A 15927-nucleotide genomic window follows, 5' to 3' on the forward strand; every position below is an offset into this window, starting at 1 on the left:
TTCATGGATAAGGGAGATTGATCTGTCATTAGATGTGGTTTAAACCCGAGCACGAGCTTGAACAAGACGCAGTCTGCGATCGTCATCGTCATGATGAGCTGACGTCCGAGAGTTGAAGAGGCCAGAACGTAAGTGATGTACATCGATGCCGGTGTTTCCCGTCGAGGCTCCACGGCCGGCGGTCCGAATGTGGGCCTGTTGAGGGGACTGGAGGGTAGGCATGGCGGTATCCTCGGCAACAACAGCCTGATAGTCTGGCAGTTCGCTGTCGCATGGTCCCACAGTAGACCTGACCGCCGTCGAATAGCTTGGGACGCGACTGAGGCTTTCAACTTCAGCGAACTGTGGGTGAAACGGTGTGGCCATTCCAGACGGAATATGGTCATGGTCGTGATAGCCCTCGTCGGAAGGTCTGCGGGAAAGTTCGGGACTCGCGGGGCTATGCGAATTTGAACCGGAAGAGGGGCCAAAGTAGTCGGCTGAGACTCCCAGACGACGTTGTTCGGCGTCGGTATGGCCGTCAGTATCGGACGTCGATGGGTTGCTGAACCTACTAGCATGCAAGTTGGACAGTCGACTATGCAAGGCAGAAGCAGAGATATCGGTATTGGTCAAGGCATTCATCGATGCAAGATTCTCGGTAGACAAATTCCGGCTAAGAGTACCGAACGGAGTTCCTGGTCCGCTGCCCGGTCCCGGGGTCCGGTAGCCGCTAGGGTCGACCTCGCTATATAATTGATCGAACTGATGCTCGCCGTACAATGGGGGCGCTTGCTGTGCAAGGTCGTTGACTGCCCGTTGGGCGGATTGAGGTGTCTGGTCGACGAGGTTGTTGTTGTCGTCAATTGCCAGGTTTGGTGAGATGAAGATGGAAACGGGGAGGGTAGCCCGTAGCTGTGAATGTTAGCATCCCTTGATACAGATTCCTAGGAAATGGATTACATACCTCGCTAATGTGACCGTCTGGATTCAGTAATTGAACACGGAACTTCAATTTGTGTCTGATTTTGATACCTCGTGTGTCGGTATCTTGCAAACAGCGTGTTAACGTCTTTGGTAGATCAAGGAAGCGAGAAAATTGGTATCCCTCAGCTGCCTCGTCAATAATCTCGAGATTGTCTTCCTCATCCAACTCATGTTCATCGTTGACAATCGTCCTCGTGTTCTTGTATGTGTTACGGACAGAGTCGGGGTCTTCAGGGTTAAGTGTTAGGTCATGACTTTCGATGAGCTGGGAGACGATCTGTCCGATCTTGAGTCCTTTGAGGAGGGGAATCAGTTTGAAGTCCACGCGTATGCTGGTCCCGAAAATAACGGCCTTGGTTGGAGTGCTGATTGAATACTCGATTTTGTTGGGCCAAATGTTCTCCACGGACTGCACGAACGTTAGCAGTTGTAGCCAGGAAGTCAATACCAGTGTCCACCTACCATAGCATGAGAGAGTTCAAGTGCACTGGAGTCCAGCGTACGAATAATACGCAGTGGTTTCCTGACAACAATATCCTTGGCATATTTGCGTCCGATTTCCGCCTTGAATCTGTAGGTCACGTAGGTGTCGCTGAGACCCTCGACACTCTCTGGCATGGAGCCTTCGAGAATCACATGGAATGGGAACTCATAGTTGCCCGCAGCGAGTATCTCAGTCTTGCTTTTGCCTGCGTCTCTGAATGTCCAGGACTTTTCATAGAACACCTTTTCCCTCCACGATTTCCTGCCACCGCTGGCCGAGCTTGATGGGAGGTGCCAACTGCAAAGCATGTTCGTCAGCACTTTTGCTTGTCGCATGAAGAGAAGTACAGCAACTGGCAACTTACCATACGCGAGAGATACCAGTGAGGTTCAGTCTGACATGTTTGGCGGACAGCGGCTCCGACAAACAGAGGAGAAGCTTTCCACTCAGTTGCGCACTGGCTGCCTCTTGCTCTCCTCCTCTAAATACGATATAATCTTCATCCAGACTATTTACAAATGGTTAGCCCAATTGTGCGAATGAGGTATGAAACCTGCGAAGACTTACCGGATATCGAAGTATTTTAGGTGACTCGCACCTCCACCACCGAAGAAGCTGAGAGCCATGACGATACAACTAACGGCTGCGAATATGCAGCTGCCAGAAGATCGGGCAAAAATGTGGTAAAATCGCTAGAGCGCGATATGCGGCGTTGAAAGGGAACACTCGCAGTTAAATAGAACCGTATTCCAAAGAAGGGAGATAGAAGAAAAATATAGAGGGGAAAGAAATAATGACAGAGATAAGACCGAAATATTGCGCAAGAGATAGAATCTGCCAATGATCGACTTGTCACTGACCAGATTATTTGGCAGGGCGACAAACAGGCTCCACCTAGGGATTATTGCTTGGTGGTGAGGTGGGGGCAGTGAACAGCCGTTTCCGTCACCGTCTGGCCGATAGAGGAACTTTTAGGAGTTCCTTTTAGGAAATTGGAAAATCGGACGGGAAGAGTGGCGAAGCGGGTCCTTTTCCCTTTGTAAAGTATCTACTCGTCGAGGAACCGGAGATGATGCCGATGGTTCAACTTGGCTGGTCTGACTAATCTGATGACGAGCAGTAGAGCTATTGATCGATGCGACAAGAGAGATGAAATGAGGCCTAGATGCGATAAGAGATGCAATGGTCAATGAATGAATCCTTAAGTGACAGGGTTAAACATTCAAAGAAAGGAGATGAAGGAGGATGAGAATTCATCCGGACGGATCGAAAGGGAGAGAGAATTGCAGAATCAGCTGACAATAACAATAGAATCAGAAGAAAACAATGAAGCTACTATGACATTCAATGCTGATGATAAGGTAAGGTAATGAGGAAAAACTGTTAGATGGGATATGTTACGTCAGAAACATACCAGATTCACCACAGAATCAAGGATCCTCTCAGTCGAAGGGTGATGGTGTTCGGTAAAGTTGCTGGAATCGAAATGGGAAAAGAATAGAGTAATAGGAAGACAGGAGAGGGAAGATGGGAATCTGTTTGTATTTATTCTATTGGAATCGAAGAGCAGGAAGACAGACGATTGCGCAAGAATAATATATTATTATTATTTTAAATTCTCAACTTTTATTTTAAAAATGATAATAGGTACTTGAATTAATTATTGTCCTTAGAGCCGGAGGCCCTGGTTCTGATGATAGTGAAGAATAACGCCCAGGGATCGCCAGGTTTACCTCCAAAGGGCTTAGGCTACTCGGGTGGTCCGGTTATCGGGTGGCATAATCACAAGATGGAGCTTGATAGGTGGCATATGCAGTGATTGATTGGTGTCTGATGATTTTCTAGAATCTCCTCCTTCTGCTGCTTATTATCCTCGTCCTCTCCAGGTACACATTTGGGCTGACTCTATCGTACTGACAAATGTCGAGGGATATAACCTCGGGATCGACCTCGCGCATGATAGCCACAAGATCTTGTACGACTGCCCGTGATTGGGGCAACGATCACTGCTATTGCTCATAATGCCTTGTATGTCAACATGTGCTAATATGCTGGCATGATCCCTCCGATACCCACGGGCTGCAGGTTACACCGCATATCTTTATTTCAGCTACTGCCCTGAGATTTATACTTTCAAATATTGCATTTCTTATGCCGGTTATATGATCTTTTTATTTGTATTTTCCGAAGTGCTGCTCGTGTCGAATGTAAATGATCTTCCACGCAATTTAGAGCGGGGTTTCGGAGGTCCATTGCCTATAGCATTCTGCAGCTGTCATGTACAGGTTTAACAGCATAACATCTCTCATAAACACTGGAAAGGAGACTTCCAAATCAATATAAGTTTAAAGGTAAGATGACAATAGCAATCCAGAACAACAGCTCAAGCTACGAGCTTCGCAAGCCAGCCCAAATCAGAGAAAGTGGAGCGAGAATGCGTACATCACGCATTTGGCATTAGTTTCCGAGGAAGACTCCACCAAGGATCTTCCACCTTGTGAGTCAATAGACTAACAAATGATATCTGTAGATAGGTTTCTTCCGCTGCAGTTTTAAATCTCATATCAACATCAGACACATCGGCGTCGAATGATCTTCGGAATTTCGAATATATAAACAGGGAGACAACAGTACAATAGTAGACACCCTACAATGATGTCATTTGCTATGGTCCTTCGTATTGAATATTGCCGAGCTATTAAGCTTTCTTCAGGGATGTAGTAAACGAGGTAGTTTCCTTGCGTTCGGTAGATACTAGTAAAAGATCGTCGACGATGGCATGACTTCCGCCATATGATGTTGAAACTTGACCTAAAGCCTGCATGTGCTTGAACCCCCAGGCACCTGCATAAATTCTGCATACATCTCGGACCGAAGCTCTCTTGTCTGCAGCAGCCACGAAGCCAGCCACAGCATTGCAAGATCGTCACTATCACATGAAATCGAACTGACATCAAAATGGTGCCAGTAAGCTCCTATAACTCAGCTTTGCGTAAACATGAACCAGTTCATCACGATTTGACTGGATGACATGTGATCGGGGAAAATCGCACGTTCTCCGACAGTATCTATCATTAGTAGCTCGCGACATCCAGTATAGTATCCACGGCAATCAAAGGTCCGGACCCATCCCTGACTCGGGTCTGGACAACCCGTCATGATCGCCAGGCAAACCCACAGTCGGAATTCCCGCCAAAATCGATATCTTCCAATCTTATTGCTTTTCTTACATAGTAAAAGGACTCATTGAATCACTTGCACTCCTTCGTAAGAGTGACGCTGTCAGTAACAAAGAAAGAAAAACCCAGTCAGCATCTAGATCTTCATCGATGTTCTGAAAATAACAGTCTCGAGTCTTGACGCAAGCAATGACCTCAATTATCCCACGGCTTGACGTTATCTAGCCGGTTTATTTTCTTTGTCTTTTTCGCAAGCTAACAGTCCAGACCCACCTACCCGCGGGTCCTCAACCTTTCCGCAAAAAAAAATTTCATGCCAGTCTATCTATCACTCTATCAAGAGTAGTCTAGTACTCTAGTCTAGCTGCCAGGAAATGGTTTCAAGTTCGAGACTTCAGAGTTGAGTCTAAAGCTCCTACCTCAGGACGCGATTCGGTGAGCCTATACAGAGATCTACCGGGAGGGTCCTCGACTGATTCAGGCCACCAAACCTCAAACCTATGGACGGATGATAGTGGTCGGGTAGCAATGCCCTTCCCCTAGCCCTATAGCCACCAGAGCTTTTCCATAGCTTTGTATCAGTCGAACCGTTTAACCTCCATGACATCTCCACGTGCCGTCACCTCAAGCGATGCAAGGAGGATGCGCTGGATTTCAGAGGATAAAATGCATCTTATTGGCGTCTCAAAGATGATATTATTTAGAAAAATCTTCTTAGGCTGGATGATGATGATGCTACGAGCGACGGAGCACGGTACACCGGGAGATAGCAAGGATCAAGGCCATCGCACTCGGCATGCCGAATCCAACCCGGTTAAAACGGAATCAAGGAACTCGACCCGATATCAGTCGTGCACCAATAGATTTCCATGATAAGTTCGAGACTTCGAGCCCAGAATCATCAGACTCCACTGACAACGCATTCCTTTTATTTTCCGAGAGAAAGCAAAACCCGCTTCTAGCAGTAGCTTGGCTTCCTCAAAAAACCCTTATCATCGCCCAAGAAATCACCACTAGCATAGACTTTTGGATCCAGAACGCGAGCACGGACTCGATCCACATCCGCTCTACTGACTTAACTAGAATACCTAAGAGGCTAAGACAGAGCTCATCCTTCCGCACTTAACCTTGTAAGTCATAGAGCACCAAGAGATTTTGTTATCTGGTAGCTCGCCATATTTCGCCTATCATCCATCCTCCTTCGAAACAGCGGACTTTTCCGTCGGATCCACAGGGCATGGGAAGTTGATCCTAAGGGAGACTAAGGACGGGTATCCAGCCTGCTAGTGCTAGCTTTCTTTCTTTGCGCCTGATATTGACGGTATCCACCAAATCCGTCTAGAATACACCGGCGGCTAAAGAGGGATAATGATTTTTGCGGACTTTTCTCGCCTATCAGTAGGGTATCAGACAACGAAATTTGACAGCGAACCAATGGCATGGTTCTCAAGATGCACATGGCCAGACCGTATCTGCACCCTAAGGTACCAATGAGTCAAATTTCTTTATCGGAAAATTCTTTTTTCACCAGTAAGAGTTGACTACTCCCTAGGGTACCTACCTCCATGATGTGCAATAGTAAAAACGCAAAATTATTTATCTACCTAGTGCCCTTCTCACGGGGAATGTCCGATACCCTGTATGAGAGAAGAGCAGCTGAGCCTGAGACGATTCCCTATCAGCCGCCTGTAGCGAGAACTTGCAGTGCAGACTGCAGGGCCCAGCGCAAGGCTGATTCCATATCCGTAGATGACTGGTCCATAGTCATACGCTGCATGCCGTGCGTGATTTGATTTCTGTCGATATCATTTGACTTTTCGCGACTGTTCTGATACTTCGGTATCTACTCTCCCGAGTGTGGAATTTGAATAAATATGCCAGTACTCCGTATGGTTTGTATATCCGTGCGCGACACCAGGTTTGTCACGGGCTTGCTGCAACGCGAGATACGGTAGATATGCATCTGGCTTGCGTACGTGGATGAGATGAACAAAGTCGGGAATAGTTCATCGTATAGACGACTGCAGGATCAGCTGAGGATCCTCGAACCTCTGGTTGAGCCTGTTAGCAAAGGTTATCAAGCAAAGGATATGACCCGCATGATGACTGCACCTCTATCATCCAGATGTGCATCGAGTCACAAGCTCTCTTCTTTCTGGATGAAGATACAGCATGCCAAATTTATTATTGACTATTGCCTGGATCACCAAGTCACAGTATTAAATAATAGGATCTCAGATATAAACACACCTCAATCAACAGACATCGTGACGAACGCTGAAACATCGAGCACGGGAACCCTTATACACGGAGTCAAGACAACCCATCCATATACACAACCCTTCCGAGAAACACGCTGAAATGCAACAATCCATCCAACGGCATGTAAAACAACCATGTCATTAATGCCCATAATCTTGAACCCGCAAGACCCAAGGCACCCTCGACGCTGTACTCTCCACGACACTGATCAAAAAATCCACCCAAGCAACAACCACAGCGCAATCCCCGCGCCAATCACAATCCCCGCGACTTTCATAATCGCAACGGTATCCCCCTGTTTCGCCATGCGGGTCAAGCGGCTCGCGCTGCCTTTGAGGTTCGTCGATAGGGAGGAGAAAACCTGGCTCTGTTGGCGCTGTTAGTAACCATTCATCTGCCCAAATATCGATTACACGGAGTTAAAGCAGGTCAAAACGAACAGAGTGGTCTAGCGTTTCGTGGTCCCGGGCATTGTCGTAGATATCGACGGTGACGGACTTCAGGGCCGAGACTTTGCTAGATAGGGAGTTGAGGAGGGCATTGTTTTGTCTAGATGTGCCAATTTGTTAGCTGATTGATGGACACATATTCGAGCCTGGGCGCTGCATCTTGATAAAAGGGGTTAGCAAGCACAAAGAAAAGGGGATCGTACTGTTCACGTTCGTAGGCGTCTCCCATTTTGTTGGTCGGGTGAAGGACGTTTGCTGTTCTTCTGACACGGAAATTCGATGGCCGTGGTCTGTTAAGCGCGTGATAAGTTAAGAGTAATCAGGCCTGAGTATGATGCGTTTGAGAGATAATATAGCAAGAGAAGTTGATCTGATTACCAGAATTCCCCCAGAGGCAACCTCATGGCAATGACGTGGAGATCCGGAGAGGTTCTGATCACGTGATGAATACAATATACCGCGCAGTCCTATAGAGTTCCACTTAGTTATCTATATCCAAAAGTCGTACAGCTTGTCCTACGTTGCCTTGGTAAAATTTGCTACGGCGCAGTCTGATCTACGAAATGAGTCCATCCTTCAGCATTGCAGGCACAGGTCGCAAGAAAGTCGGCCGGAGTCCATCCGTTGCAATTCAACGTACAAAGGTGTATAACAAGACAGGCAAGAAGTTGAAAGTGAACCCAGATCGAGACACGGAGAACCCCAATCGCTATGCTAATATATCAAATCAATGTGTGCAAGAGTGCCAGGCACTTAGATACCAGAGCACAGAACATGACAATAAGGCACTTCAAGTGCGATGCCGCCAGGGTGTCAAAGACAAAACGCGCCACAGAAAGGAAATCAGACGGCGGGTAATGGGATCCCTGAGGACAGGTCAATAGCAGGTAACATACGGTCACTTTCCCGAGTCAAATAAAGGGATCCTGCGCTCTTCGCGCAGCAGACAAGACAGGCAGGGACAAATTGACGGAAGGAGACCAGAACAGAGGGAAAAGGTAAAGGCTTCAGTATACAAGTCTAAGAAGGATCAAAGTCGACAAAGGCAGAGGGGTATTCGTGCGCTGCAGAAGAACAAACAGTAGTAAAAGTCGCAATACTTCTGTTCCTTGTTCACCACATATCGTCATCATCGTCGTCCAGCTGGACGTCATCGCCAAACGTTGAATGCCCATATTGATGATGTCCAGGACCATATACATTCCCGTTTTCGTACTTACTACCCCTTGAATGTGGCCGGTAATTATCGCGCTGGTCGTCGCCGTACTCGTACATCTGAGGATCATCGTAGGAACTATCGCTGTACTGTTCCTGCTGAGACTGTATTCTGGGTTAAAACAAATTCACCCAACACCACACGCAAACCCAAAGTCTACTTACTTCTTGGTATTTCTGGTACTGTGAATACTCATCGTTCTGATCCCTTGAAGGTTGCTGTTTTTGCGATGCCGACGACGTCATCATCATGTGAGGATGCATCTGCTGAACCTTGGCCAAGTAAGAGTACATAAAGTTGCTGAGCAGGACCTGAGAATAGAGTGCTCGGCGGGGATTGGCCAATTTGATATGAGCCATGCGGTAAATGGCTCGCTCTTCGAGGATCGAGAATCGTGTCCACGGATAATCGACATCTGGCCGTAGCTCGCGAACGGGTGGGTCAGGGGACAATGTCCGCGACGAGCTCTTCTTGTGATGGCCATCTCCACTGTTCTTCTTCCTCCCACCGCCGAAAATCGATGAAAACAGGCCGGATTCCTTGTCCTTCTTGGACTCCCCCGATGTGCGCCGGACGTGGTCTTTCCGACGCTCCTCCTCCAGTTTAGGGTCGAGCCGATCCACGGTGATACTTTCGCGCCCGCGCGGACTGATATCGTTGGATGAGGCAGGGTGTGCCGGTTCATGAACCTTATCCGCCGACTTCGATTTGCTTTTCTTCGAATCGCTGTCCTTGTCCTTTTTCTTTTCCTTCTCCTTCTCCTCAGAGCCCAGCAACCAGTGCCAACTCGACTTGCGACCACCCTCCGAATCTTTCTTGTCTTTGGACTTTTTGGGCTCGGGCTTGCGGTCTTCCGATATTGTAGGAATGAATGAGAGGTTGTCCGTCCGTGTTGTATTTCCCGGGAGTGGTTGTGGGTTATTCGCAAAGTCATTGAGAGTTTTCGAGCTCTCCTTCCCGGACTGCCGCGCGGCTCCGGATCGTTTGGTTGTATTCGGATCTCGAAGAGGCGAATCCTTTGAAGGCAGTGTCGGCGGCGCATCTTGCGATGCCTCCCGCCCCGAGCTGTAACTGTGGTGGTATGTGGGTGTCGTGGGTGTCGTGGGTGTCGTGGGAGTTGGCGGAGATTCGGCCGGGGGCGTCTCGATAATTTCCGGCACCCTTTGTTCGGTGGGCGGGATATTCAAGGTCGAGCGGCCATTGGAGCTGATGCGAGAGTGCCACTGGTGGCGTGCCTGAGAAGCATTCGTCCTGTCTCCAGGATTCGTTTCCGGCCAGCCATTCGCCCTGCTATTCTCAAACTGTGTAGAAGGGCTGACAGCGGTCTGCGTGGTGTACTGCGGATCGGCCTGTGCGCGCCTTGTGCTAGGCGTTGGATCGGTAGCCACTCGCGTGAGACCTGAGGAGCGCTCGTCCGCGGATGAACTAGTGATTGAAGAAACTCGGTCGTTCGTGTCCGATGCTCTACCAGTCCGCTTTGAGAAGGGAACCTTTTCGCCTTTTCTCAAACTACCGGCTTTTCTGTACTGTGTTCGGGTAGAGCGGCGGAGACTGTGCCCGGGGGGTGCGGGAGGCAGAATCGGGACATCCTCCTCTATGGTGAGTTTCTGAACTCCGTCCAAAAAGGACGCCGCGCTTGGGGTTTGCTGCTTGGAGTCATCTACTAACGATTCAAGCTGAAGCAGATTCGGGCTCAGAGACTTGTTCTTCGACTGCGATCGTTTCCGCTCGAGACGCTCCGCCCCATCCGTGTAACCCTGGGAGGTGTCAATCTGTCGGGACAACATGGACTTTTTCCGGCGAAGCGACCCGCCCGCCCCATCGTGTTCGAAGCCCGAGAATTCGCCCGATTTTCGTCTGATCTGTTCCGCCTTGGTTTCGAGGAAGGATTTAAACTCCTTGGGAGCCAGCTCTGGATGCAGCCGAGCTGGAACCCAGAATAAACGAGATGCGTCATTTTCGTCGGCGGAAGGAGATGGAGCTATCGACGGTACGGAGAAACTTGGAAGGTCGGGATCTCCTGTTGCTGTCACGTCCATAGACATCCGCCGGATAGCAGCTAGGTTACTGAGCTCCTGAGCCACAGCAGCAGGATCGGATTCGTAGTCGACGTCGTTTAGAGGGAAAGAGGTGGTAGCCGTGTCCGTCGAGCCGGGAGATGTCGGGTTGCTGGTGTCCCGATCAAAGGACTTGGAGGAGGCCAGTGGCGGCCGTGAGTGTCCATTCGTCTGAGGACTATCCACGGCGCTCGAGCGATTTTGTACGAGCAGCGACTGCGGTGAGGCGGGGTCTTCGGATCCGGCGAGGTTGGGAGGGATTATCGAGATGGATTCGCTGAGTGGGGAAGAAAGGAAGCTGAGACGTTTGGACTCCCGCCTGTCGTAATCGTCTTCGTACATATGCCCGATGGCTTCCGTGACATGATGGCTCGGGTCACTAATAGATAATTGAGGCACATGGCCTCTCCGCGTTCCGTATCCTCCGCCAGCCTCAGAGGGGCTCGGTGAAGCCTAAGTGATCAAACGAACAGACCAGTCAGAGAGACTTTTTTTTTTAAAAAACGGATTCTTCATCAAGCAGAACGCGGACAGTCCACAAGGCGTCTGGAAGAGGGCTCCGCGGTTTGGAGGTTGGGGAAAGGCCGGTTCCGACCAAGGGGAAGGGGAAAGCAGAAAAAGCAAGTTCGAACAGGTAAGAGGGATTAATGGGACGACTTTTAGAGCAAACACACCTGCATGAGAGCCAAACAATTCGGGAGCCGTCGTAAATTGTCTTCCCGAATTTTGCTGAGGACAGAAGGGTCGACGGGGAAAGTCGATTGTGGAGAGGGAGGTCAAACAGGAATGTATATAGCACCTAGGCCGGGAGATAGCGAAGGATGATCATGGAAGCGGGGAAGAAACACTGGCAGCAACAGCAATAGTGTTTGACGGGGAAAACCATCCACCAGGGAGCAAGAAAAGAAGACAATAAGGGAAAGGCTGACGGCTAGACATCCGGTGACAACAAACCGTCCAGCAAGTAGGAGGAAGGACTTTCAGTAAGGAGGAAGAGTGAGGAGAATTAGCTGAAGGTGGAGAGCATAATAATCACCAGGATAATTATTGAGAAGGAATATCAGCAGGATGAGGAAGTAGAGTAGTAGAGTAGTGCAAGTAAGGTAAGGTAAGTAAGTAAGAAAGAACCAGCTAAACTTCCTTTGTAGTAGTGTGTTCTGAAGACATCCCTACTGCTCCATAACAAGCGTCGGGTTAGGATGTTTAGGCTACCTTGGTCTTTGGGGGCTTTTGGGTTCTTGGGTATTATTTTTATCAGGCGATAAAAACCAGGTACCACAAAGTAAGGTACCCTGGAGAAGGTTGGAAATTCTGCTATTTCCCCTTTTATTCAGTTCATTGGGTACCTTATTTTCGAATAATGGGCTTAAGAAAAGTAATGGCATACTGAATAAATGACCATCTACTTCTAACAAATTCCAGAATATCATAAGGTAGACTAGTCTAAGACATGGAGTGCATCCACATACCTCCGTACTGAGGGTAACTCGTGTGCCTCAGGTTATGTTTCAACCTCGATCACATCACCTGCATAGGTGTAGTTCCTCCTCACTCATCCCCTATAGAGCAGAATTTGCCAATTTCAACCCATATTCGCACCGTCGAACCTGTTGCTAATAATGCACGCTGGATTCACGGATCGGTCCACTCTGCCTCGGTCATCGTTTAGCTCCACTCGAGGCCCATCTCAAATCCGGGCCGCCGCTCTATGGACGATCGATCTGGTCGCAACTACTCGGAGTACATACTGAGCCTGTGGGAACTATGAAAAGATGACGATCATCGGTCCATGTCGTTACTATAGGCGAATAATTAATCAACCCCGGGTCCTGGAATATGAGTGGACTACTGGACCCTATCAGCCTCAAATCACAGTCGTCCGGTGGCAACTTTATGAGCTCCTTACCGCCAGTGGCTGCCGCTTGACGGTTCTCCAGATAAAGGATTCTGGGTTATGGAGTGCATAACGGTGGGCACTCATCATTCACTAAGCAGAGCTCCAGTCATCCATCCCTCGTACCAAGAAGGTCTCGGAGCAGAAATGCATCAAGTGAAATTGAAACTGACTACCGGCATAATATGAGTGACCTCACCCGCAGTAGACGTGACTCTGCCTATGACTTTGGTGCTCTTGCGCGGCTCCACCGAGTGGCTTCCCTCCTCGTGTTGGCCTAGCCTACCTAGCCTTGGGGTCCCCATGTCTACTGTCTAGTACATACAGAACTTTATTCCACCTGATCAGTCATTTCAACATAAACACTCATTTGCATAGAGACAAAAGATGCGAAATAATAGCGTATCTGAGCTTTTCTTTCTCAGAATTACTCCTACCGTGATTACAGTCGATATCAAGTTGTTGTTATTATTTCCTCATAGTCCTCTTACTTTGTGTGGTTAAGGGTCATCATAGTAGGTCTCGTGCCTATCGTCGGTCACCATACCACGCCTCAACATCCAAACCTACTAGTAATCTTGGGATCAGATCACGATCGTGCTCTGTTGTCGAAATCGTATAAATTCACCAACGTCTGGTAAAGGTCTAGGGTCATTAGAAGCTTGACTTGAAACATACCTCTGATGGAATGTGCATGCATCAATCGGTATGCAGATTATGTCATTTCCTGAAGTAAAGGCCCTGATTACACTGCTTATCACCGGATCTGCTGGATCTACTGGATCCGCTGACTACCAGCAATATTCCATAGAAGATGTCTGTAGAGCTTAGCAGATACCCTAAGGGGGCTGGAGTAAAGCATTCAGAAACCTCCTGGGATGCCATTGAATACGATGCAGGCCTGTGACGCCATATAACAGCTGATAACAATGAGTGAAAAGCACAAGCATGCAATCAATCTCTAAGATCAAAAATGGCGGCAAAAGAAACAATCCTAAGTAGCCCTAAAAGCAGTGTCGATCGCAAGACGCAAGAGTCTGAAAAAAAAGGGTAAAAGACAAGGATATAGAGAAAAAGGCCCTCGCTGAAGCCTGATACGAAAAATTGCTTCCTTCCTTTGGAACCCGTTCAGTCATGATTTGGATACACCTAACGGACAAGAACTCCAGCGCTTACATCATGAAAGGAGCTAAAGAGACCTTCAAGACGGGAATTTGTGAGTGGCATCTTGGAATGGCTTGTTCAGAGAGTGGATGATCAGTTCGTTAATGTCATTCTGCACCAAGCAGCAAAGGGGTCGTGACTTGGATCAAGCTGCATCGACATAATTGCTAATCTTGGTGTCAGTATGGATGCCTTCTTGGTCACCGAAAAGGATATTCTCACCTGGGAAAGATGCCGACCCTGTCGCCAATGCGCCCTGTCCACCAATCTTCCGCCTTGTCCGTGCGCTTCAAGATCGTGATAATGTCTCCCTTCTTGAAGCCCAAGTCTCCTTCCTGATCAGCATCAAATGTGTACAATGCGACAGCCTGATCTGCCCGCAGAGGAGCACTTTGACCTGTGCGCTGCCCGAAGACAGGTTTGGGTGCCGTTGGCCGGCTGGGCTTGCGGTCGGAGTAGACGTAATCTTCCTCAAATGGAGCGGTGTTGCTCCGACTGCGGCCACCGTATCTGTCGAATGTATCGGCGTGACCCATAGTAGACGAACGGGCCAAACCTGCGGCGGGCCGATCGTAAACGTCGTCTGCCCACGTATTCGCGCGAGGTCTGTCACGATACTCGTAGTCATCGGTGCCGTTAAAACCGCCGCGGTCACGCCGTTGCCCCTCACCGTATGCCTCGCCCCTTCGGCCTTCCCAGACAACATCGTCATGTCTGTCATCATAGATGGGAATATCATTGTACATGGTGTCTCCGTTTCTGCCATTGCCGTAGAATGCGCGGGAGTTCAGCACCCGGAGAAGAGGGTCGGCTGCGGGGGGAGGTCGGATAGTACCGCTAAGGAGTTGACGTGCTGAGACTCTACTGTTATACATCTTCTCGTTGGCGTCCTTCCGTTCGACCAGCATGCTTCCTTCCAAGCTGACACCGGCAAATAGACCTTTTGTTTTCGAGTAGGAGAACACCGCTGCGACGCCCTTTGTGCTTGCTGCGCCCGCAGCCTCCGCATTTCTTCCCACCGGCCCTGCGGCGATTGACACGTTTCCACCCAAAGTCAAGGTTCCGACCTGCGAGAATGTCCGCACTGCTGCTGCATCATTCAAAATGAACACAAAATCAGTCAATTCAAATCCAATTTGACCTCCGAACCCAGCACCGGCGGTCGCAATAGCCGAAGGTGCCGACCATGTGCCATCGGCCAAACGAGCGACGACAATCCCTGAGCCAAACCGAGCAGAACCGAGAAAACCAGCTTTCAGGACAGTAAGAATAGCGAGACCCTATTGACCGAGCGATTAGCTCGGCGAAAGCGCTTTGAAGATAAGACTTCGTTCTCTTACTTACCTTGGCACCAGCGAGGATCTCAGGAGGAATGATCTTATCAGGACCGAAGGCTTGTCTCGGATCGATAAAAGATGCAAGAATCTTGCCCGCCTTCTTACATTCGCCTGTTGAGAAAGAACAATGATCAGCCGGGCACTCACCTACTGCGGAAACCCAACTGCGGGGAATTGAGATATAAGCAATGTTGATACGTACTTGATAACGACGACGGCAGTGGGTTGTGAATTCCGAGAGGCATTTTGACTACGCTCGTCGGATCGTAGGATCAGTGAGTTGTAGGAGAGTAAAAGTCAGGAGTGATACGAAAGAAAGTTGTGATCGTAGGATGCTGCGCAACGGGGAGTTCGTTCGCCCAGATGGGTCGCCCGGATGTGGAACTGATGACGGCTGATCCAGTCTAATACTAGGATAGCTAGCACAACCTTCGCAAATACACAAATGATTGATTAACAAAGTCGGTGGGATAACTTCAAGAGTCAATAAATAAAAGCAGTCTTAATTTTTGATGTTATTGTGTCTGTGAAGCACTCGAACACGGCACAGATTCTTTCAGACGATGGACAGCAAAGCAGGTCAAGATACTCTAAGAGGTACTCCGCACTATCTAGTAAGTTCCGTCAGCAGCAGCGCCGGCATCATAGCTCTCCGGGTGCGAGTGGCTGAGTCCTTTTATGATAGTCCACCATCCGAGCTCAATATATCAGTTGGAGTATGAAAGATGATATACTTATGTATAAACCTTGTTCGAAGACGTTGGTCCAACTTTCGCCGTCCAGGCCCTCTTTTGGTACGGGACATCGCACTCTTCCCAGTCACATGCCGCATATGTGGAAACCTGAGGCTGCAAATACGGCACTGCCACCGCCCGAAACTCCGGGGATCAGCAATAGTCATGGAGTTAAGGTTCCAACC

At 48.9% G+C, this 15927-nt stretch overlaps 3 protein-coding genes across 3 annotated transcripts; all 3 read right to left on the reverse strand.

The window, feature by feature from the left end:
* Positions 1-39: 39 nt before the first annotated feature.
* ALT_0670 (arrestin family protein) lies at positions 40-2076 on the reverse strand (the record flags this gene model as incomplete). The annotated part of the gene is made up of 5 exons (XM_033556130.2): positions 40-894; positions 947-1375; positions 1429-1747; positions 1815-1958; positions 2018-2076. The coding sequence occupies 5 exons, from the start codon at positions 2074-2076 to the stop codon at positions 40-42; spliced, it is 1806 nt and encodes a 601-aa protein (XP_033412021.1).
* A 5023-nt stretch (positions 2077-7099) lies between these two features.
* Positions 7100-7569, reverse strand: ALT_0671 (SNARE domain- containing protein; the record flags this gene model as incomplete). Its single annotated transcript, XM_033556131.1, has 3 exons — positions 7100-7258; positions 7332-7440; positions 7544-7569. 3 exons carry the CDS (start codon positions 7567-7569, stop codon positions 7100-7102), a joined length of 294 nt encoding a protein of 97 aa, XP_033412022.1.
* An 884-nt stretch (positions 7570-8453) lies between these two features.
* ALT_0672 (SH3 domain-containing protein PJ696.02) lies at positions 8454-15253 on the reverse strand (the record flags this gene model as incomplete). The annotated part of the gene is made up of 5 exons (XM_089599017.1): positions 8454-8660; positions 8721-11066; positions 13911-14951; positions 15016-15119; positions 15211-15253. The coding sequence occupies 5 exons, from the start codon at positions 15251-15253 to the stop codon at positions 8454-8456; spliced, it is 3741 nt and encodes a 1246-aa protein (XP_089456681.1).
* Positions 15254-15927: the final 674 nt, after the last annotated feature.

The sequence above is a fragment of the Aspergillus lentulus genome (genome assembly GCF_001445615.1).
Source record: "Aspergillus lentulus DNA, contig: Alt01, strain: IFM 54703, whole genome shotgun sequence".
Classification (NCBI taxonomy): domain Eukaryota; kingdom Fungi; phylum Ascomycota; class Eurotiomycetes; order Eurotiales; family Aspergillaceae; genus Aspergillus; species Aspergillus lentulus.